Below are 24,885 nucleotides of genomic sequence, written 5' to 3'. Positions count from 1 at the left end.
CCCAGCTCACTGCAACCTCCGCCTCCCGAGTTCAAGCGGAGTTCTCCTATCTCAGCCTCCCAAGTAGCTGGGAACACAGGCACATGCCATCACTCTTGGATAACTTTTGGATTTTTTAGTAGAAACAGGATTTTGCCATGTTACCCAGGCTGGCCTCAAACTCCAAAGCTCAGGCAATCTGCCCATCTTGGCCTCCCAAAGTGCTGGGATTACAGGCATGAGCCATTGCTCCCAGCCTGAGGGTCTCTCACTTTCTACCTCTTGCACTAGCATCTGGGAAAGCTCAACAGACATTGTTTACCATCCCCATTTTGCATTCAGCAAAACTGAGACACAGATACCAGATACAACTTTTTCCCCAAAGCTTGTAACAAAATCTGAGTAGCCACTTTCTTAAATTGTAAAATCATCCCAGAAGACAAAAACAACCACTCATAGGAAAAATGACCCTGATATATTTTAAATAATCCTCTGCATTGTGACAGTCACATGTGTTTTTCTCTTTAACCAGTGTTGCCTCACAGGATAGTTTTGTGTGTGTTTCCATTTCTGAGAGGTTTTTCAAGTCAGGAACAGGAGATACTCTATTCTGTGAACAGGAGATATCTCAAAAGGGATAGTTCCCCTTGAGAGCTGCCTGCTTTTTTTTGCCTCACAAAGAAGTCAGTGTGAGTTACTTCAGAAAGTTTCTTACTCCACATGCTGCTGGGAAATAGGAACGTTCCTCTTGCCAGGAAGGTTTGATAATATATGGGCTCGAGGGAAATCAGAATGAGAGACACTTAACCCAAGCATCCTGTTCAAATAAGTGGTCCCGTGAGTCCAACTCAGTTTTACATATGGTTTTTATAGAAAATATTTGTGGTTTTGTGCAGGGAAGTGGTTATGGTGGGTGTATAGAGACCATTGCTGCGGCAGCCACATGCTCTAGAAAGCTAATCCTGGCCTTTCTGTTTTTAGGGGGAGAGAGGAGCGCCTGGGCCCAGAGGGTCTCCAGTAAGTAGCACTCTCTGTCCTGCTTCCCCAGGGGAACATTCTCAGAGATGCAGCTCTGATGAGCCTATAGGTTGGTCTAGTAGCAAAAGCCCGCCCCTTCCTGATGCCACTCAGCCCACCTGAATAGAACTCTGTGGTTAGGAAGGGAGTCATAGAAACCCTAAGCTGCTAGTTTGGATTATTTTTCAAATTTGTTTTCTGCTGTTTTTTCTTTTATAGTGGCTAATCTTTTTTTTTTTTTTTTTTTTTTTGAGAGGGAGTCTCACTCTGTCACCCAGGCTGGGGTGCAATGGGGCTATCTTAGCTTACTGCAACCTCCGCCTCCTGGGTTCAAGCGATTCTCCTGCCTCAGCCTCCCAAGTAGCTGGGATTACAGGCATGTGCCACCACACCCAGCTAATTTTGTATTTTTTGTTGTTGTTGGGTTTGTTTTTAGAGATGGGGTTTCACCATCTTGGCCTGGCTGGTCTCCAAATCCTGACCTCGTGATCCACCTGCCTCAGGGTCCCAGAGTGCTGGGATCACAGGCATGAGCCACTGCACCTGACCTAATTTTTGTATTTTTAGTAGAGATGGGGTTTCACCATCTTGGCCAGGCTGGTCTCAAACTCCTGACCTCGTGTTCCACCTGCCTCAGCCTCCCAAAGTGCTGGGATTACAGGCGTGAGCCTCGGCGCACCGCCATCATGGCTGATCTTCATTTGAAATGTCTTCTTTTAAAGCTCAAAACCCTGCTATACCATGAGTCTCTTTCCAAGCATTATCATACAATATGTGAAAGGTCTAGGAAAGAAATCTATGGATTTAAATTATAACTGAATAATTGAGAATTTAGCCACTGCTACAACTCTAGCAGGTCAGATGGCCATCTCCTCTAAAAAGTGCAGAAACATGCAGGGCTATTAAGGACCTGATAAGAAATTAGCTGCAATATAAACATAGTATTTGGGAGATTCAAAATGAGAATTAGTAGTATTAAAAAGCATAGAAAATTCAAACCATTTCACTGCTTCTGAAGAAGTCAGTATCATTTCTGAAATCCAACAGCTGTGGCCACAGGTGGGCGTTGTGGGGTCCATCTCAGCTCTTCTACCTGCTAGCTTTCTGACCATGGGCACATCACTGAGGGTCTCTGGGCATTCATCTCCCCACCTGTGCGGTGGCGCTAGTGGAATCTGATCTGCCATACCTCAAGTGGTTATTGTGAGGGTCAAGTGGTACCGAAATACTGTGCCTCTCTTCATGCTTTACAGTGTAAGCTCCGCTTCCACAGGGCCAGCCACTACTGCAGTGGTTGTGAGAAATGATAACGATTTTACTACAAGCTTCTGACAACCCAGAACACGTGTACGCATTTCTTTTTTACCATACCCCACACAGGACTATATGAAATTAAGGCTTCATAAATACTATATGATGATATACGATACTCAATACTTAGAAAAACTAGGAAGCTTTTGTTTGGACCTTTCCTAGTGAATGGGAGCTGACATCTTTACAGCATCCTCCCAACTTCATTTAGCTTGTGCTTATAGTCAGCCTTCTTTTAAACACTTAATAATTTCATTTTTTAAAAATAACAGCATTTTTTTGAGACAGGGTCTCACTCTGTCACCCCGGCTGGAGTGCAATGGTGCAATCTTGGCTCACTGCAGCCTCAACCACCCAGGCTCAGGCAATCCTCCCACGTCAGCCTCCCAAGTAGCTGGGACCACAGGTGCCTGCCACCATGCCTGGCTAAATTTTTTTATATTTTTTGCAGAGCCAGGGTTTCACCATGTTGCCCAGTCTCAAGTTATCCATCTGCCTCAGCCTCCCAAAGTGCTAGGATTACAGGTGTGCGCTACCACGCCTGGCCCAGATAGCATTTTTGCATACATATTATGCTCAACGCCCTTTACATGCATTTACTTACTTAAATTCTCACTTATGGACCCTATAAAACCCTATAAAGTTGGGACTATTATTATCCCCATTTTAGAGATGGGAAAACTGAACCACAAGAAATTAAGACCACACAGCTAGTAAGTGGCAGAGATGAAATTCAAACCCAGCAGAACCCCAGTCTCTTAACTACTGCTTGGCTGCCTTCAAAAGCATCTTCCAGATTGCTTTGGAAAGTAAATTAGAAGAGTTATTTTTATATTCATTCTTCTTCTGGATTTGATAAAGCCTAGAGTTAGGAGGGAGGAGAGGCGAATACATCACCAAAGCTCATCTGCGAAATGGGAGAATTAGAAGAGGATGTGGAGGACCCCCAGGCTCCTGTAGTAGTCCTCACATTGACTCCATTTGGGGCACAGAGTTATTGAGAAAGTAGTTGCCAGCAAGCATGGGGACTAGCAAGTCATGGAGCCCCGAAGGCCATTGCTATCTGTCTCTACATTGATTCCTCCCATGTACACAGGGACCCCCTGGTTCTTTCGACTTCCTGCTACTTATGCTGGCTGACATCCGCAATGACATCACCGAGCTGCAGGAAAAGGTGTTCCCGCACCGGACTCACTCTTCAGCAGAGGAGTTCCCATTACCTCAGGAATTTCCCAGCTACCCAGAAGCCATGGACCTGGGCTCTGGAGATGACCATCCGAGAAGAATTGAGACAAGAGATTTGAGAGCCCCCAGAGACTTCTATCCATAGCGCACCCCAGCACCGTCACGCCAAAGGAAGGGAAAGATCGTTTCACCTGCAGTTAAACCCTCTCAAGAGAAAACTCACCACTGGAGACCTAGAAAACCAAGAAGTTTTTCTCTTCTCTTCTCCTGACTTCTTTCTACTCCTACTCCGCTTCTTTCAAATATAATACTATATTCAGAGTCCCCTCCTAGGTCTGCAGACACGAGGGAGTGAACGACTGATTTACATGCTTCTTGCTAAGAGTGTGTTGGGGTGGTTTGCGTTGTAATTTTTCTTTTACTACTTTTTCAGTACTCTCACTGTGTTTTAAATCATAAACTTTCATGTTAAATTTGGCAGAATATCAAAAAGGGAAAATGGCAAAGTGAGCTCTAAGAAAATATGAGGCAGATTTTAGGATATATGTTCAGAATAGACCATAACTCCTCTAGTATCAAAATTAGGGCTCTTCAATTAAGAAGGGGTGGGAGGACAGATTTGTAGTTGTACTTTGGTGTAGAATTCTTTTCCTTGTCCTTCTAGTAGACTTTAAATATTTTATCCCCTTATCTGACCTTGTTTCCCAAATTAAAGAGAAGAGAGAATTGGGTGGAGTTTAGAGAAGATAGAAAAGAATTACAGTGATATATTTACGGTTACATAGATTGCTACCTTCTAAACTTCAAATATGGTGCTTAAGGTTTTATGCCATGCTTATCTGTAAGTATTCTATTTAGGTAAGAAAATTAAACCCTCTTTTCAACAAACAGAAAGTGAAATGCCCTGATTCACATTATAACAATGGGCCCTGGTTTACTAGAGTATTTTTAAGCTGTTTAATCAAGAATGAAGCTTGATCTATAAATCACAGATAATTTGTTCAATAAAGTGGCTGACCTTAGAGGTGCAGAATTCCTGGTGCTGAGCAGGTGCCCAGAAGGTGCCATTCGGTGCCATGATCCAGGCTGAAGCAATGTACAGTGGGGTTCAAGGCTACAAGGAGGCTGCTGGCTTCAGCTAGCCTCACTAATGCCATCAGCAGTGGTAGGTGAATTTGTTCTCCTTGGATATTAGAAGTCTTGTCTGGAGCCAATCAAGCTTGCTGACATGCTGAGAATAATACACTGTTGAAAGTTATCTTGGATGGAGAGGAAAAAACAAGTGGTTTTCCTTGTTTGCAAAAACTTCCTTCCTATTCCCATTTTTCCTTAATTTTCTTTAATATAGTCCAAGTTCCAGGTCTTGTAGGCCTTCTCTTTGGTTTCTTCTATTTCTCAACCTCCCAGTGAGTTAGAGTGTTTTCTCAGAGCATCTCTGGGTCCGAAAGAGAAGCATGTGCCCGCCAAGGTTTTCTGTGGATCCAGAAGCACCAGGAGCAAGAGACCAGAAGGGTGGTCTGCTCCTTTGTAACCTTGTCGAGGGGCCTCTTGTTTCCAGTGAGCAGCTCATAGGTTCCTCACATTCCACTTTCTCATTGGACACACAGAGTGGCTCTTTATCTACCTTTGCAGAAGACTTTCACTCTTACATTGAGCTTCACACATGATCGTTCTCATATTCACTCATGTTGGACTATCCCATCCGGCCACATCCTTTCCCATTTCTTTTTGGCTTTTTGGCCTCCAGCTTTTAGGCTACATCATTTAGCTCCATTACTATGAAAGCTTGCTTCAAGAAAATCCCTCTTGTGTTCAAATGCCACCTTTCTGTCTTCTCCCTTAAGAATGATAGGAGGCTGGGTGAGGTGGCTCAGGCCTGTAATCCCGGCACTTTGATAAGCCAAGGTGGGCAGGTCACGAGGTCAGGAGATGGAGACCATCCTGGATAACATGGTGAAAACCCATCTCTACTAAAAATACAAAAAAAATTAGCTGGGCATGGTAGCATGCGCCTGAAGTCCCAGCTACTAGGGAGGCTGAGGCAGGAGAATTGCTTGAGCCCAGGAGGTGGAGGTTGCAGTGAGCCGAGATCGTGCCACTGCACTCTGACCTGGGCAACAGAGCGAGATTCTGTCTCAGAAAAAAAAAAAAAACTGATAGGAAGGGGCTTTGCAAATCTCTAGTGGCAAGAGTCTTCCTTCCCTTCTTCCTACCATGTTGGAAATGCAGGACTCGTGTCAGTCAGCGGGTGGCTGAGTCTGATGAACACTTTGCTCCCCTATTTCTTATTTATGCAGAACGTTTTTAAAGTGAAAGCAAACACATTGTTAGTGCTCTTTTCCTAGCATCTTCCTCCTACTCTCCACAAAATGCAACACTCGTGACAGAGGGCCACGCCAACCACGGGTTTATGAAGCCAGGAACTGAACAGCTGTTGATTCCCATCTGGAATATATTCAATGTTTGCCTGCTTGTGGAGCATGGTATTTAAAGGGTGTGGGTGAATGAATGTTTAAAAAAAAAAAAAAAACTATGCACAGGCTGTATGAGAGATGGCTAGGTCCATCTTTGATTATTTTCCAATGAGTAATTTTAATACCTTTTCTTTGTCAGTGAACTGTATTTAGAAATATGATCTTTATTGTCAAATGCTCAAAAATGCAACCAAACTGCATGTTTGGCCATAGGCTAGGATAATATATTAAGAGAATTAATGGAAAGTAGTCATATCTGGATTTCATGAAACTATTCCAGATAATATTCTCCAGCAAAACTTAGAGTAACCTGTATTTTATAATGTCAATCTGCTGGAACAAGTTAATTTAGAAAATAATTTTTAATCCTCAGATTTTCAAAACCTTTACTACTGCAAGCCGATATGTACTTTTTATGCCCAAATTATATTTTTCAAATATAGAACATTATAAGGCAGCATTATTTCAAATGTATCTTTTAGCTGTGGACAGAAAAAGCTTTACTGTCTAAATAGGACTTCTGCTCAAAACCTAACAGGAAAGCCATTTCTGGTGTAAAATTGGCTACAGCTTTAGGTCATTTCATGGTTTTTAGTGAAAAAAGAGATCTTTGTACACCTCCTCAACCTGCTAGTGGAAATGTTCACTTCGGTTTTTGCATCCTCATCACTAGGACCCGTAAATCGCTTCTGTTCTTGGGAAGCAACGGGAATAAGAATATGCTATCGAAAATAGTACATGGGACCGGGCACCGTGGCTCATGCCTGTAATCCCAGCACTTTGGGAGGTGAGCAGATCACGAGATCAGGAGATCGAGACCATCAAGATCAATATGGTGAAACCCTGTCTCAACTAAAATACAAAAAGAAAAAAATCTGGGCATGGTGCCATGTTCCTGTAGTCCGAGCTACTCGAGAAGCTGAGGCAGGGGAATCGCTTGAACCGGGGAGGCAGAGGTTGCAGTGAGCTGAGATCATGCCACTGCACTCCAGCCTGGTGACAGAATGAGACTCCATCTCAAAAAAAAAAAAGGAAATAGTACATGGAGGGCATGCATTTTAGTTTAGAAAAATCCCCCTCCCCCTCCCCAGTTCCAGAGGGAGAAATTATAAGCTATACTGTGCCAGAAGGGAGTGGGGCTGCAGAGAGGATGGTGCCTTTTCTCGCCTTCTGAGTGAATGTCCTACACCTGCCGTAGGATTCCTTGACCAAACGAAGTCATTTCTACTGTATAAACTCAGACAGGTGTACCATAGCCAAACACAGGTCAATAATAAGTGTTCATTGGTTTTGGAAGGAAAGAGAGGGGAGTACCGTGAAGAGCACCCTGGCTTTGGTCATCTGTTCAAGGTTTATAATTACTGTGGGGCTGGTGAGCCCTGTTCCCAGGTAAGCAGAGAAAGGCTTCTCCAGAGCAGGCATCGCTGTGGGTTTTCAGGCAGCAACTCCCCCATCAGATTTTGGGTGTTACTCCCCACCGTCTCTTCCCCACATCTCAGCCTGTCTCTCAGAAACAACCACAGCAGACTTAACATCTTTCAGATAACCTTCCTGAAAAGGAAAGTCATTGCATGAATCCAGGCCAAACAACGAGTAGAATAGAGCCATCCAAGGTCATTATTCATGAGTTCAGGGAAGTAGATGCATTTTTTCCTGGCACAGTCAATATGTCTATCTCCTAGCAAATCAAAAATAATTTCCCATTTGGAAAACCAAACACCATGACTAATTGTTAAGGTGTACAGTCATGAACTTCACATCCTCCTCCAACAAATGTTACTGCTTTAGGGAAATTATAGAAAAGGACCCTTTTGTCCCCCAGGGGATCAAAGCAAGTCCCCTTAGGAATTTGATGTGTGTCATGGGTCTGTTTTTCTTTCACAGTGACTAGTCCTGTTCTGCAGTAGCTCTGTTCATTGTTTGTAATCGGTCCATATGACAGTCAAGCTAACATTCAAACAGTTATGGGCGTGATACTATGAAGTACTTTTTATATGATTGTATGTGCTTAATAACAAAGTTATTTTTCTTATATGGCTGTACTGTGTTTTGTCCTGACCCCCAGTTTTGTGAAGCAGGTCATCTTTTTACCCAACAGAGAAGAAGATGGATTGGCACATTTCTCTTGAGAGCTGAAATCTAGAATCTTGGTCAGCCACCTCTGGGGTCTGGATGTGGTGAAAGCATTTGAATCTGCGTCAAGGTCTGAAGGCCCAGGTACCACTGAGTGTGGGTACCCTACAGTCTCCCTATCTGAGATTCCCAGGGTAGGATTTTCAAACCAAGAACCCTCTAGATGCTCATTGGAGCTGCCTTAGGGGCTCACAAACAAGAGGCCTGTGAAGACTGAGTGCTCCTTGCTCCCAGCACTGCACTCACAGTGACTCAGTGTTCAACTGGTTTCCTGTTTTGGATCAGAATTCCACAGAGGATTGCCTTTGGTGGATGCAGTGGCTCATGCCTCTAGTCTTAGCTACTCAAGACGCTAGAGCAGGAGGATTCCTTGAGCCCAGGAGTTCAAGGCCAGTCTGGGCAACATAGCAAGACCCTATCCCTAAAAAAAATAAAGTTTTATTAAATGTGGCACTTTCCCCTAAAAGGGCAGAAACCCCAGGAACCAGTCTGCCTTTTTTTTTAATAAAGCGAATTAAAAAAATTTTTTTTTCCTTTTAGGGTGGGGGAAAGCTGACTACTTTAAAAATAAAGTTGGAAGGAAGAACTCTCATGAGTTGGTAGCTGAAGTCCTCTATGTAAAGATAAGAGGAGGGGAGTTTTTGTCAATTGGGTCATATGGGAAATGGAGTGCTGTGGTAAAATGGGAGCTTATTTCTAAAGCATTTTAGCCATCCTTAGCATGGTGCATTTAGTGTCCTGAAGTTAACCTATATTTATACATCTCACTTCGTTTAGTAAATATTTGAATGCCTATCGCAATCTGGGCACTGTGCTATGCACTGCAGACACAATTGGGAGCAAAAGCATCTTAATCCCTGTCCTGCTGGGGATTTTTGGCAACAAAGACAAGGATCCTTCCAGACAAAATAAATTAATCACATAAATATGCAATTACAAACCACGATAAGCTACAAAGTATTGGGTGCTACAGGAGCCAAGAAAGGTTCATGCCAAGGGAGCCCGCCCTTGGCTCTGCGATGCACTCCCTTCCACAGCCACACACTCAAAGCAGCCAACAGCATTCACACAGCCACACAGGACCTCACGGCCCTCCCAGCCTTTCTCAGACAGCAGCTCTGCAAAGGCTCTGGGTGACACAGCAGATTATGGAAATCTGGGAGACCACTTCATATATAATGTTTGCAGCCCTCTGAATTTAATGAACCAAAAGCTGGTTGCGCGCTTCCGGTCCTCGTGGCCTCAACGTCCCACTGTGCAGACTGGAACACTGGAATATCACGTGTTCCAGTCTTGATTCCCAGCAAAATTTGAGGCTTGTTTCTTCTCAACCGGGACACTGCAGTTTTGAAAAAGCTCGCGATGCTGCTGAAGCCCAAAACTGTGAAACACCCCAGCTCAGCTCCCTGTGCAAAATTCCACGGCCTTGCTCGCGTCTAGATGCAGGTTGTAGGACGGCCAGATGGGAAGTGGCGCTCAGCCCCTGGAAAAGGCAACTCTGCCAAGATGTGTGGGTGACGGCAGTTGGATCGTACTATCTGGGCAACTGGTTGAGGGCTGGATGAGTTACTTAGGCTGCCAAAACAGTGCCACAAACTGGGTGGCTTGAAACAACGGAAGTGTATTGTCTTACAGTCCTGGAAGCTGGAAGTCTGAAATCAACATGTCGGCAGGGCTGGTAGCTGCTGTAGGCTCTTGGGAGCAGCCATCTTATCTCTGTGTCATTTCTGGTGTTTGCCCACAGTCTCGGCATTCCTCACCTCCAGTATTACATGGTGCTCGACCCTCCTGCCTCTGTAGCTTCACTTGGTAGGCTCCAGCATTCTCTGCCCTAAGTCTTCTGTGTGCCTATTTTCTCTTCTTATAAAGATGCTACAGTAGCCAGGCACTGTGGCTCACACGGGTAATCCCAGCACTTTGGAAGGCTGAGGTGGGCAGATCACTTGAGGTCAAAATTCAAGACCAGCCTGGCCAACATAGAGAAACTCTGTCTACTAAAAATACAAAAGTTAGCCAGGCGTAGTGGCACATGCCTGTAATCCCAGCAGAAGGCTGAGACACAAGAATTGCTTGAAACTAGGAGGCAGAGGTTGCAGTGAGCTGAGATTGCACCACTGCACTCCAGCCTGGGCAACAGAGTGAGACTCCTTCTGAAAAAAAATAAATAAATGTGTCTTAATGCAATCTGACCTCATCTCAGTTTAATTACATCTGCAAAGATGATTTCCAAATAAGGTCACATTCTGAGGCTCCCATAGATAAGAATTTGGGGAGGACATGTCGACCCAGTATAAGAAGGAAATTTTCTCCCTATGTGTTGACTGTTATCCTGCTTATTTCCTTTAGTAGTATTTTTTTCCAACTTGAAATTCTTAGTCACTTCTTTCAACAAAAATGTATTGAAGGTGGGGTACAGTATTGAATGGTACAGAGTCCCTGCACTTGTGGAGCATATCTTCTGGTCCAGGAAAACAAACAGAAATGTATGTATCAGTCATGGTTCTCGAGAAACACCATCAAAAGATAGGGATTTATTTTAAGAATTTGGCTCAGCCAGCAGAGTAGCTCACGCCTATAATCCCAGCACTTTGGGAGGCTGAGGTGGGTAGATCACCTGAGGTCAGGAGTTTGAGACCAGTCTGATCAATATGATGAAACCCTGACTCTACTAAAAACACAAAAATTAGCCGGATGTGATAGCATGTGCCTGTAATTCCAGCTACATGGGAGGCTGAGACAGGAGAATCACTTGAACCCAGGAGGCAGAGGTTGCAGTGAGCTGAGATTGCGCCAATACATTCCAGCCTGGGCAACAAGAGTAAAACTCCATTTCAAAGAAATGACAACAAAAAAAGAAATTGGCTCATGAAGTGTAGATCTGGAAGTCTAAAATCTGCCAGGCTGGCAGGCTGGCAGGCTGGAGACTGTTTATGTTGCAGTTGGAGTCCACAGGCTATCTGCTAGAAAAATTCCTCCTTGCTTGAAAGGTCAGTCTTTTTCTATTAAGGCCCTTACCTGATTGGATGAACCCCACCTACATTATGGAGGGTAATGTGCTTTACTCAGTCTATTAATACATATGTTACTTTCATCTTAAAAGCACATTCATAGAAACATCTAGAATGTTCGACCAAATATCTGGGTGCTGCGGCCCAGCCAATTTGACAGGAAAATGAACCATCACACTATATATCAGTGCTAAGTGCTATGGGGAAAAGTTTGTAGGGTAGAGGAGTGAAGAGTAATGGAGGGTTGGAGTGTGTCCATGAGGTGGAGTCTTCCGGAAAGGTGGTGTCTGTCTTCCGGAAAGGTGGTGTCTTCCGGAAAGGTGGTGTCTGTCTTCCGGAAAGGGGGTGTCTGTCTTCCGGAAAGGTGGTGTCTTCCGGAAAGGTGGTGTCTTCCGGAAAGGTGGTGTCTTCCGGAAAGGTGGTGTATGAGCAGAGGCCTGAACAAAGGAAGAAGTGACCCCTGTAGGTGAAAGTGATCCACACAGAGGTTATATAGCCAGACCCCGAGGCAGACCTGCCTGGTGTGCTGAAAGAGTAGCAATGGGGCCACCGATGTTGCTAGAACAGAATAAGCAAGGGAAAGCGGGGTAGGAGGTGCCTTGCAGAGGCAGGCAGGGGCAAGGTAGAGCCTTAAGGCCCTGCAGAAGGACTTTGCATTTCCTAGTGGACCCATAGAGAGTTGCTGAAGGGAAAAGAATGGAAGTAGGGAAATGCATTAGGAAACTGTTGAAGCAGTGTGCAGTCAGGTGCCACATCATGACGTTTTAGTCAATGGAAGACCACGTTTACAACGGTAGACCCATAAGATTATAAGGGAGCTGAAAAATTTGCTTCACCTAATGATAGGATTGCCATTACATAGCACAATTACTTTATTTTTAAATAAAATTAGTATAATCTATGTGTACAGTGATTACAAAATCTACCATAGCATAGCGATGTCCCAGGCCTTCACATTCACTCACCACCCACCCTCAGCAACTTGCAGTCCTGCAGGCCCCGTTCATAGTAAGTGCCATATACAGGTGTACCATTTTTTATCTTTATACAGTATTTGTACTGTACCTTTTCTGTTTCAATACTCAAATACCATTGGGTTACAAGTGTCTGCAGTATTCATATAATAACATGCTGAACAGGTTCGTACCCTAGGAGCAATAGGTTGTACCACATAGCCTAGGTGTGTAGCAGGCTTTGCCATCTAGGTTTGTGTAAGTGGTACATGATGTTCACACAACAGTAAATCACCCAGGAGACATTTCTCAGAATATATCCCTGTTGTTAAATGATGGATGGCTGTACTTATTTGTTGACTGTCTGCACTATGAAGATTGATACTGCACTTGTTTTTTCGTTTTTGTTTTTTGGGGTTTTTTTGAGAAAGGGTCTTGCTCTGTCATCTAGGCTGGAGTGCTGTGGCATGATCTCGGCTCACTGCAGCCTCTGCTTCCCAGGCTCAAGCAATCCTTCAACCTCAGCCTCCTGAGTAGCTGGGACCACAGGCACGAGCCACCATGCCCAGTAAATTTTTGTATTTTTTGTAGAGATGGGTTTTCCCTGTGTTGCCCAAACTGGTCTCAAACTCCTGGACACAGGCGATCTGCCTGCCTCAGCCTCCCAAAGTGCTGGGATTACAGGCGTGAGCCACTGTGCCTGGCAGGTACCATACTTGTTTATCTGCTTCCTTGCTAGGCTAGAAAGCCCTCAGGAGCAGGAACTATTTTCTACCATATTCCCAGCATCTGCCACAATATCCAGTACACAGTAGGAGTTGAATGAGTATCTATATAGTGAATTTGATTCGGTTAATGCATGTAGTCTTCACAAAACCCCATAAGGTAGATACTTTTGGTATCCTCAATGTATACATATCCAAGAGGTAAACAATCAGAACACACAGGTGTATTTCAGAACATTAATGTGCTGTGTTGGTTTAATCCCAGAGGATAAACATAGCACAGACACTCAGCCCCACATTCTCTCCCACTTTGGAATCACACATGACTTCACAGAATGGGCCTCTGTGGTGCAGACGGTCACAAGAAGAAAATTGTCCAGACATAGGGCCTTTTGTTTGTCACCATCCAATTTTCCAATCTGTGCTGAGTTGACCCCCTTTCTAACCTCCCACTATGAGGTGACTAACAAGTATATAGTCCGACTATTAAGATGTAAATGGAAAAGAAAATAAAAGAACAATACTAATGTAATCACTGTTATAGTTTATTCCTGACACCCCCTGCAGTCAAATATCTGCATATAACTTTTGACTCCTGAAAAACATAACTACTAATAGCTTACTATTGATCAGAAGCCTTACCAATAATAAACAGTTGATTAACACATATTTTGTATCTTGTAGGTATTATATACTATGTTCTTCAAAGTAAGCTAAAGAAAATAAAATGTTATTAAAGTCATAAGAGAAAATATATCTACTATTAAGTGGAAGTGAATCATCGTAAAGATCTTCATCCTTGTCTTTAGGTTGAGTAGGTTGAGGTTGAGGCTGAGGCTGAGGCTGAGGAGGAAGAGGAGGGGTTGGTCTTTCTGTCCCCGGTGGCAGAAGCAGAAGAAAGTACATGTATGAGTAGATGCAGCCAGTTCAAACCCATGTTATTCAAGGGTCAACTGTACTTAGTATTAGATGTGGCATCCAAAAGAACTGGGAGTCTGTATTAATCCATTTTCATACTGCAATAAAGAACTGCCTGAGACTGGGTAATTTATAAAGGAAAGGGGTTTGACTCACAGTTCAGCATGGCAGAGGAGGCCTCAGGAAACTTACAATCATGCTGGAAAGCAAAAGGGAAGCAAGGCACCTTCTTCACAAGGTGGCAGGAAGGAGAAATGCTGAGCAAAGTGGAAGAGCCCTTTTTAAAACCATCAGATCTCATGAGAACTCACTGTCACAATAAGAGCATGAGGGAAACCTGGCCCCATGATTCAGTTACCTCCACCTGGTCTCTCCCTTGACACGTGGGGATTATGGGAATTACAATTCAATATGAGATTTGGGTGTGGACACAAAGCCTAACCATATCAGAGTCAAAACTCAAAAAAATGTAGGTTAAATAATATTAGCTAATAAAAAGAAACATGCTATTGTTCAGGAGAGGTTCTTTCCTAGAAGGAATATGGTAAATCTTTATTAATAGTCACTGATCAACATATATTTCTTATAAAGCTTCATGCCAAAAGTGAGGGAACTTGGAAGGCATGTTTTAATTCAGGTGTCTTTGCACAGGATTAAATTAATGAGCTGTAAGTATTAAGCTGATGGATGAACTTCATTAAAGAACAAAACATAGACTGGCTTCAAATGTTTTTGACAATGACCCACTGGGAAAACATATTTTATGCAGTGATGCAACATTCATGTTTCTATATGCAATTAAGACATAAGTTTTACAATATGTACCTTTACTACATAGGGTGCACTATCATTTTCTCTGGTAATTTGCTTTTTAAAAAATCCTGGCTGGGCACAGTGGCTCATACCTAAAATCCCAGCTCCTTAGGAGACTGAGGCAGGAGAATTGTTGAAGCCAGGAGCTCAAGACCAGCTTGGGCAACAAAGTGAGACTCTGTGTAGCTCTACAAACGAAAAGAAAAAAAAAATAGTTGGGTGCACATCTACAGTCTTAGCAACTCGGGAGGCTGAGGCAGGAGGATCACTTGAGCCAAGGAATTCAAGGCTGCAGTGAGCTGTGATCTGTGTCACTGCACGCCAGCCTTGGCAACAGAGTAAGATCCTGTCTCAAAAAAAAAAAAAAAAAACATCTTGGTCACAACCACTAAGTTGACTTCATGGGTAGCAGCCCACAGTTTGCAAACCACTTGCTTAGACTGATGTTTCTCAAATGTCTTTGTGCATATGAACTATCTGAGGATTTCATGACAGTGAAGATTCTGATTCAGGGAGCTGAGGTTTGCCTTCTGGCAAGCTCCCGGGTGATAGCGCTGCTGCTGTTTGGGAACCACTCTGTGAGTAGCAAAGTCTTCCCTCAGACAGGAGCATGTGCTCTGGACTTTAGATGGAGTAGGAGAAAATTAGATTAGTTTAGAACTCTGACAAGTGTTAGGAATTCACATATGGCTATCATGTCTCAATTATTTAATCCCTGTGTCTACACATTTTAAAACATAGTTTCCCTGGGAAATGGCACATCTTGAGATAAACCTTAACCTCTCCATTAACATGTTAGCAGGCATCAAGTTGATAGCTGCTAAAAGGGAAGATGTCTCGAGGGAGACTCTGGGAAGGGAGAGTGAGAAGGTGACAATCACAAGCCTTGTCAGCCTCCCGAATGGCTAAGACCATAGATGTGCACCCAGCACGGGTCCTGGCCTTGCCACAAGTCGCTAATATTTTGGAGGCTCGTTCCAGAGGTTCGAGGGCAGAAATGGCATCCATGCAGCACGTTAAGCTTCATTCACCAACTGTTCCCACGTGGTGTCGCTTTCACCAGCATCCCCCGGCGATTCAGGGACTCCTGATTCTCCTTGATTCTGGTGAGGTGACAAGTTATATGCCGAATCCCTACTTCTCCCCTGGCCTGTTTTCTGTGGCTGCTTATTCTTTTCTACCTCTAGCATCACAACCACACTGGGGATGAGAGCTGGGTGGGAGAAATGATTCAATCAGAGGGAAAGTCGTATCTGAAGTCATATTTTGCTTTACAAATAGTTTTTGTGATGGATGCGGACAGAACAGTTTCCAAAGTCAAGTTTTGTCGGGTTTCAAAAAAAAATGTAACCCATGTACTTTCTTGGCTGTGTTCCCCACCCCTCCCTCACAGTAATGTAATGTGCTGGACCTGCCCCAGCCCAATTTGAACACGGCTATAGACCTTTTTACCCCCAGGGGTCTGGAGATAATACACAGACTCTTACTAACTGCCATCATTCCGTGTAATTACAGGACCGCGTAATGTGAAAGGAACACTTCTCCCATGTACCGAAGGGGTCATTTATTTACAATTCTGTAAAACTCTCAGCCAAAACCAGCGGATCATATACACAATTTCAGAGAGCCATATGCGGGTAATTTGCCTTCTGGAAAAGAAAAGGGTACACAAATTGAATTAGGCTCAGATTATGCAGAAAGTAAATAACAGCTGGAAAATATTTCAAAAAGTGGTCCCTTCAAAAGAGCCTTTCAAGAATAGCAGCCAAATACATTTTTCTTTCAGGGCTTATGCTCTGGGGCTGTTGACCACTGAGATCCAATTCTAGCAGCCAGATTGACACAGGCTTTGCGTGTCAATATTCGCACGAGGTGGGATGCAGGTCTTTGGGTTGCTAAGATTAGATAAGTGTGTTCCAAATAAATGAATTGGTCCCCAGGTATGTATTGGCTTTTCCAGCTACATAGATGCCTTTCTACCAAGGATAAAATCTGTGATCTGTGTAGAGAAGATCTTTTCTTGCTGAGTCTTTGTTGAGTAATCCGCAACTTCACTGCATCGAAGTCTTCCTGCTCATCTCATGATTACTGGACTCAAAGTTTCACCTTGGTGGCTTGTCTGTGGTCAGGTGGTACCAGGGGCTGCTGCTATACTACCCTCACCCTGCGTACGCGGGCACGCGGGCACACACAGACACACACACACACACACACACACAATCTTGCAGAGGTATACAGGCATCCCTCCCTCAGGTACTTCAGTTTCATTCCTGCCTTTTACTTGATTTCAAAAGTCCCCAGTGAAGCCAGGAAATCTAAGTACTATTCTCAGGGGCAAGTTGTCCTGGGATCCCTCAGGGATAAAGGGAAGGGATGAGGGATCCTGGGTGCATGGAAGGGGCCCGAGGAAGCTTGTTGCAACTGACAACCTAAAATATCAATCCTCCCAATGTCTGCCTAAAGTCTGAAATTCTCACCACTCATTTCCCTGCTTAGGGACCATTCACTCAGGCTACAGCTTTCAGTTACAAGAGCAGGTTCAGCCATTAACCAGCAGGTACATGGAGAAGTTAGTCACTTGACTCCATATTAAGGCCCAAACAAAGCAATTTTGAGGGAATGTGTGAAATATAATGAGGAGGAAGAAGACAGAATTAATCTCAGAGCTAAACTCTGGCATAGCTAGATTCCAGGGAAGAGGGTGGAATTATAAGAAAAGCTAAGACAACCAAGGAGCTTTGTTCTCTCCAAAGCACCTTCTCCTGTAATAACAATGAATGGTCTCTCCACCACCATCATTGTGAATTTCAGGGCTTTTGAGTCACTTCCATTACTAGCTGGGGGACCCTCACATCACACTAGGAAACATGAAGAAATGAATTCCACCTCATTTGGAACAGTTTGGATCAGGGCCGTGCCCAGGTAGGAGCTGTACCAGGGGTTTCCCCATCTCCCACTCCTTTCTGACTTCAAAGAAAGGGTCCTTGGGTTCTCCCTAACAGAATCTGGAGGTCTTATCTGTAGGTAGTTGTGCCAATCTGTCTCCCACCCTTAGTCATAAACTACTTGAGGACAAGAATTAACTATCTTCACAGCTGCTAGGGAACTACAGCAGTACTTGGTGCATATTAAGTGCTCAGAAAATGTTAGCAGAAAGCAAGCAGTTGCTGCAGATACAGCCACCAGTGGCCCCCATTTACGTCCATTCACTTAATTATTCAACAGACATGTATTGAAAGCACTCATCTACTGTGGTCAGCACTGGTCCCTGTCTTTATGGGATTATAAATTTAGTTATACGTAGATTATAGCCTAGTGAATGAAGTCACAGGTCTGTACTGGTACATACTGAAGCCCCATCTCCTTGTTATTTCTTTTTCCTTATGGAAGTTTCCTGGAGAATCTTTATTTTACAGTTTACAACTGGATTCTTCATCCTTGATATCTCCTATTCTGGCTTTTACCCTTTTTAAGGAAAAACAAGGGCCTATATTTCCTGCCAATAAGAGACAGCCTCTAATAGGCTTCTCCTGTTCCCTCCTCCATGCTCAATGTCTACTGATATGTGGGTTTCACAACTTGCAAGTCTTGCCCAGGAAGTGGAATTTTCCTATTGAACCAAAATTGTGTTTCAGACTCAAAGCCGAAAATGCACTAGGCATCCCCATGTTTGTTTGTTTGTTTGTTTGTTTGTTGTTTTTGAGATGGTCCTGCTCTGTCACCAGGCTGGAGAGCAGTGGCGAGATCTCGGCTCACTCCTCCTCCCAGGTTCAAGCGATTCCCCTGCCTCAGCCTCCTGAGCAGCTGGGACTACAGGTGCCCACGAGTGGCTAATTTTTTGTATTTTAGTAGTGTGATAGTCTGCTTTTTGCCAGCTAAAACTAACTCTCCCTTTTCCAGACTAAAAGCTGTTCAGGCTTTATGTCAGCTTCTTGAGCCGGACAGACTCCGTCTTAGCTTCTTCATTTTATTCTCTCATCACTAAGTATGTAACTATAGCATGTAGCTGGGGCAGGCTGACACTGGGCACCCAGGAATGCATTTGATGATAAGAGGCCAAGATTAGTGGTATCAGCAGAGCCTGGAAATGTAAGTGCCTTTGAGCTCCCAGAGCCCCCATTCTCTGTCACGACAGCTTTGCCCCGGCACCTCACACTGTTTTATTATGTATCCGTTTATCTTTTAACTTGTGCGTACTCTGCTTTTGTGAAAACTTTGTTTCAGCTAGGTTCCCCCTCCCTGTTAAAACTAGTAGATAAAAGACCACCTAACTTTTTCTTCGGGGGCCAAGAGGATTTTAGGCGTTAGCCACTCTCGGTCACCGGCTCAATAAAGGATTCATAATTCAATCTGAGAGTGTGGCGCATTCCTTGACTCACTCAGGTACAACAGTAGAGACAGGGTTTCACCATGTTGATCAGGATGGTCTTGCTCTCCTGACCTCATGATCAGCCCACCTTGGCCTCCCAAAGTTCTGGGATTACAGGCATGAGCCACAGCTCCTGGCCGGCATCCCTGTGTTCTTAAGTGAGCATCATCAAATAGTTTGAGAGCTGCCACCTCCCCATGGAGCTTAGGGAGCAGCTCCTATTCAGAACTGTGCCTCTCCCACCTGACCCCAGGCTGTGTGAGAAGAGGACCGGGTTGAGGGAAATGTAGACAGCCTTACAGAAAATCTGGTGTTCTTGATGACAAGTTTGTGCCTACTTAGAGTGTGGCTAAGGGGAGAGGTCATGTTCTCTGGCTGGATGTGTGCCAGGTCTATGTTGTTTGTCCCCTAAAGCACGGCCTGCCACAAGCATTCTTGGGAGGAGGATCTGAGAGTCTCCTCTTCACCAGACCTTCCCATGACCATGGGAAAGGAGAGAGGGGTGCTTGGCATGTGTGCCCTGAAGAGAGGGGATCTACTTATTCATAGAGATAACACTGGCTCCAATGAAGTCAGAGGACTAGTGGGAGTAGCTTCTTTCATAGGGCTTGAAGGGACTGTGGATGATTTCCCTGGGAAGAAGGTGAGGCATCCATCTACTCCCTGCTATGTGAAAATGAAGGAACACAGAGGGGAAAGAAGGGGCAGGGGCCCAGTGCCAGGGACCCTTCCTTACTCTGATATGTGCACAGCCTCCAAAGCTGGCCTTCTTGTAGCCTCTTGCCATCCCTCTAAAAGTTTGAATGAGCAGAGGCAGGAAAGCAGGAGGTAGAGTCCCAGAACCAGACCTTTGCTTCCTTCCAGACAGCCAGGCACACAGCCCCAGCCCCACTGGGGGTGGGGGCAGGGAAGAGCCAAACTTTAAATCAAGTTCAAGGCCCAGGTTTTAATACTAAACAGGACTTGGTCTTAAATCTCAAAGGTGCCTAGAAAGTTAAAATTTGGGCAGGATGACATGAAGGAAGCTGCAATCAAAAAGGAGACGGTGAATGCATCAAAAGTTAAAATCTAGTTTCGACGTCCAACTAATTTACACTGGTTAGTAAATCGGTTGGGGATGAGGTGCATTTTTGAAACTAGGACTTTCAATCACTTTATAGTGACTTGGGATTTTACTTCAGTTATTTTTATACATGGAAGTGTATCTTTTCTTATCTTTTAAGTTTGCATGAATTCAATGCAAGTGTCCACGAAGCTGTGGATCTGAAACTTTAGACACATTCTTTTGTCTTTTGGAGATGATAGAATCCTATTGCCATCACCACTATTCGTCAGAACCCTGAACTCCATTTTTAGAAGAAAAAGGTCTAGGTCTCTGCTGTAAACATTCTAGTATTTCACAACTAACGGAATTCCCCAGGGAATGCATATGAGGAAATCCAGACCCAGGCAAAAGATTTCCTTCAAACGCCAGGGGAGAGTGAAAAGTGAAAGATGTTCATGGCAACGCAAACGTTAGGGTCATTTGGTTTCAAAATGGGAGAAACACATGCATGTGTGGATTTGTTTGCAGATTCACAATTCTTGGACCTGGGGCCTATAATCAAATTACGCTGTTGGCATAGGGGATGTCCAAATATCTCCATAATTACTCTTGATTGAGATGACTCATTTAGGGGCAGGTGGAGAGAGGGGTGGGAAGGAGAAATGGAAAATGGTTGTTTTAGCCAGTTTTATCTAATTCTGATTTGTAATCTTGTGGAGATCGTCCCTGACAGCATAAAAACACTCTAAATGTATTTTATGATTTTGAAACTCTTTTAAGAAAAAATACTTAAGAGATGTCTTTTACATGATCTCTCTAAAATAATCTCATGGGGCAAGGGATATGGGTGGGAAATAGATAAAACAGTATTGCATGTGTGTTAATAATTGTAAAAGCTGGGCTATGGGTGCATGGATGTTCAGTATTGCTGTGGTCTGAATGTGTCCCTGAAAATTCATGTTGAAATTCTAACTCCCAAGATGATGGTATTAGGAGGTGGGGTTCTTTGGAGTGGGCAGTAATTAGGTTGTGAGGATGGAACCCTCATGAACAGAATTAATGCCTTTATCAAAGCGATCCTAGAGAGCTCCTTTGCCCTTTCTACCATGTAAGGACACAGAAGGAAGATGCCATCTATGAACCAGAAAGCAAGCCCTCACCAGATGCTGAATCTACTGGCATCTTGATCTTGGACTTCCCAGCCTCCATAACAATGAGAAATGCATTTCTGTTGTTCAAAAGCTATCAGTTTATAGTATTTTGTTGTAGCAGCCCCAGTGGACTAAGACAGTGATAATATTCCCTCCACATTTGTACAAGCGTAAGAATAAAAATATATGTAATAAGTTTCAAAACTTATTTTATAAACAAAATAGAAGAAATGACAAAAAACCAAAATTGCATGAATTTAGTAAGATAACTTGCTCATTGTCAAACCAAAGTGCTAACTATCCTGGGGTAGAGGGCACAGTCCGGCACTCACTTAGGCTGCAAACAACACTCCCTTGAGAGGGAGTTCTGAGCCATCTCCCTTTCTAAAACAAGTTCCATTTTACAGAATGGGCTCTGGGCTGGAAAAACCAGAGACACTTTGGATGAAATGAAATCAATCCTCTATCTCTGTTTTCCACTCCTCATTTTCCTTTCTTACTCATGGGCCCAGTCCTGGTGGAGGAAGCTGAATTCTCCAGTTTCACTGTCATTTCTGGGCAAGGTCTTTCCTCTGGAAATCGCTGGTGGGCTAACAATGTTCTATTCGTATTTATGTGAGGATTTGTCACAGTTGTTTCCTGACTCTCCCCATGGCCCCAGGCAAAAAGCTCTAGGATTAGGTTTGGACTCTAATAAAAAGAATTTTTCAAGCTCCAACAAGCTAAAAATTTTTATGTGGAATTCTCTTCAGGACCTCTTCTATACTGCCAGGCCCCATTCATACCAGCTTATCTCCTTTCTTTCTGGCCTTCAATAAAAGGGACATGGGTGGAGCGGGACTATCGGGACTATAATCTCATGGGAAAGATTCTAAAGATTTGCCTTCCCCCCACCCACTGGCCAACTCAGTAAATTCCACTAAAATGAATTAGAGAGTTTGCGTTTCATCAACAAACATAGGGTCTACTGAGGAATAATACCTCTGTTATTGCTGACTACCCAACAATTCTTCTTTCTGGTAAGAAAAATAATAATAAATCTATCATTCCTTTGGGGAACCCATTTGATAGGGTTGGGATACCCCACTTCCAAGAGTTGGACATGTGTATGACTCAGGCCTATCTTCATGGTATCCTTGATGCCAAGCAGTGCCTAAAACACACTAAATGAATAGTTATTACATAAATGAATGAATGAATGTGAATTTTAGTTGTTAGAGAAGTCTTGGCTTCAGTGATTGAGTCATTAGTGAGTATGTATCTCAGCAGTTCTCAAACTTTTTTATCTCAATCAATACCTTTTTATAATTGTAAGTACTATTAAAGACCTCAGTGAGCTACCTTTTGTGACAGCAAGCCATCTTTTCTGGCACAAAGAGTCCTTTGCTTGATGTTCTGTCTGAGAATTCCATGGCAAGGTGCTGTCGTTCAGAGAATCAGTGTAGTTTCAGAATGTGGCACTTGCAACCTCAGAAGTCTCCAAAGTGAGTTGTATGGAAGAATGTAAAGAATTAATAAGTGGCTGGGTGCAGTGGCTCATGCCTTTGGCTAGCACTTTGGGAGGCTGAGGAGGGTGGATAACCTAAGCTCAGAGTTCGAGACCAGCCTGGCCAACATAGCGAAACCCTGTCTCTTTAAAAAAATAATAATAATTCAAAAATTAACCAGGTGTGGTGGGGCACACTCAAATTCCTTTTTCTCTTACTAGGCCAGAGGCAGGCAGTTGTTAATGAAAAGAGTCAAACTCTGTAACCTATTTGAAGAAATTTATTCCGAGTCAAATATGAGTGACCACGGCCCGTGGCACAGCCCTCAGGAGGTCCTGAGAACATGTGCCCAAGGTGGTCGGGGTGCAGCTTGGTTTTATATATTCTTAGGGAGGCATGAGACATCAATCAAATACATTTAAGAAATACATGGGTTTTGTTCAGAAAGGCGGGACAGCTCAAAGTGGGGGCTTCCAGGCTATAGGTAAATTTAAACATCTGGCAGACAATTGGTTGAGTCTATCTAAGGACCTGGGACTGACAGAAAGGAAGATCCAGGTTAAGATAAAGGATTGTGGAGACCAGGTTTTATTGTGCAGAGGAAGCTCCCAGATAGCAGACTTCAGAGAGAACAGGTTGTAAATTGTAAGAGAAAAAGCAACTGATCTCTTTTAACCATTGGAATTACTAGCATTTTGAGTTTTCTGTAGTATTCAGTCAAACCTAATCCAACTATTAAAACCCTCAACAAGTCGGGCACAGTGGCTCACGCCTATAATCCCAGCACTTTAGGAGACCAAGGTTGGCGGATCACAAGGTCAGGAGTTCGAGAATAGTCTGGCCAATATGGTGAAACCCCATCTCTACTAAAAATACAAAAATTAGCCAGGCGTGGTGGTGCATGCCTGTAGACCCAGCTACCTGGGATGCTGAGGCAGGAAAATCGCTTGAACCCAGGAGGCGGAGGTTGCAGTGAGCCGAGATCACACCACTGCATTCCAGCCTGGGTGACAGAGCAAGACTCCGTCTCAAAAAAAAAAAAAAACCCTCAACAAACAAGTGCTCTGCAAATGAAGGTTATCGAAGTCCTCACTCCAAAACCTAGCCTCAGTTCTGGGATGGACTACAAACGTTCTATAACCTCTTTCAACAGAAATGAGACCGTCATTCATCCCCTCGTTCTTTACCTCTTAAAGACCCCAGGGTTGGTGAGGCAAATTCTGAAAAGGTGAGGGCCAGAGATACATTGCTTTCTTTGGTTATGGCATTGAGTAGCTTGCAGTGCCTGTTTGCTCTCAGACTTGTGTTTTTTCTTGTCCAAAACTCTAATCTTGGAAGACGAAGCAGTGAAATGCTCACACTTACATGTTTGCAAGCTTGCCCTCTGGAAATATGCTTTTCCTGTTGCCAGCATTTGTAAGAAGAAACTGATGGTTGTCAGCACCGCCAGGGGCCTCTGGAAGAAACTGTACACACGCCTAGTAAGAGAAGAAAGTTTTTTTTAAAAAGTCCTGGCACAGTGGCTCATGCCTGTAATCCCAGCACTTTGGGAGGCCGAGGCGGGCAGATCACCTAAGGTCAGGAGTTTGAGACCAACCTAGCCAACGTGGTGAAACCCCACCTCTACTAAAAATATACAAAATTAGCTGGGCATGGTGGTACATGCCTATAATCCCAGCTACTTATGAGGCTGAGGCAGGAGAATCGCTTAAACCCAGGAGGTAGAGGTTGCAGTGAGCTGAGATCACACCATTGCACTCCAGCCTGGGTGACAAGAGTAAAACTCCATCTCAAAAAAAAGAAAAAGACGTTAACCCTGCAGTTATCAAATGTGTGTGTGCCCATCAGAATCACAGATTGCTGACTCCACCCCCAGCGTGTGAGATTCCGTAGATCTGTGGTAGAACTAGAACATTTGCCTCTCTGATAAGTTCTGTGGACCACACACTGAGAACCTCAGTAGCAGACTCGAAATATAAATAATATGAAGGAGGCTCCTTCCCATATTCATCTTCTCTTTGACCAGGAGAAAAGTGTGACCTGACAATAATAACATGTGCCAATGTACTCATCCAGAGCAGACTTGAGGAAGAGAAGGGAGCTGAAAAGGGAAAGAATGCTGCACAATGCATCTCATTTTAAAAAGCAGTGACAGTGGGAGGAAAATAATTCTTGCCAGGAGCAGAGCGGGGGACACAGGCAGGCCTGGGGAAGGCCAGGCATGAAGGTGGAGGGGAAGGAGGACTTTGGGAATGAAGCTCTGGTTTTACTGTGCTGTTGTGAAAAAGACGGGTGGAAAGTGTAAAATCCATTTTTT

The 24,885-nt window shown here is 43.9% G+C and overlaps 1 protein-coding gene across 10 annotated transcripts in view; it reads left to right on the top strand.

Annotated features, from left to right (window-relative positions):
* The window catches only part of CCBE1 (collagen and calcium binding EGF domains 1), a 296,722-nt gene that overhangs the window by 258,887 nt on the left and 12,950 nt on the right, over positions 1-24,885 (top strand). For 6 of the 10 annotated variants that reach the window (XM_078348245.1, XM_078348244.1, XM_078348241.1 and 3 more), the window contains one exon: positions 961-996. In XM_078348245.1, coding sequence (XP_078204371.1) covers positions 961-996 — 36 coding nt within the window. Of the gene's footprint in view, positions 1-960; positions 997-3,403; positions 7,999-8,064; positions 8,236-24,885 lie in introns of those variants that run through there. The other 4 variants (XM_035271268.3, XM_008979907.5, XM_078348243.1 and 1 more) reach the window with 2 other exon arrangements.

Source organism: Callithrix jacchus, chromosome 13 (assembly GCF_049354715.1).
Source record: "Callithrix jacchus isolate 240 chromosome 13, calJac240_pri, whole genome shotgun sequence".
In the NCBI taxonomy this organism is placed as follows: domain Eukaryota; kingdom Metazoa; phylum Chordata; class Mammalia; order Primates; family Cebidae; genus Callithrix; species Callithrix jacchus.
The sequence above is the reverse complement of the archived record's forward strand: the minus strand, read 5'-3'. Positions and strand labels throughout refer to the sequence as shown.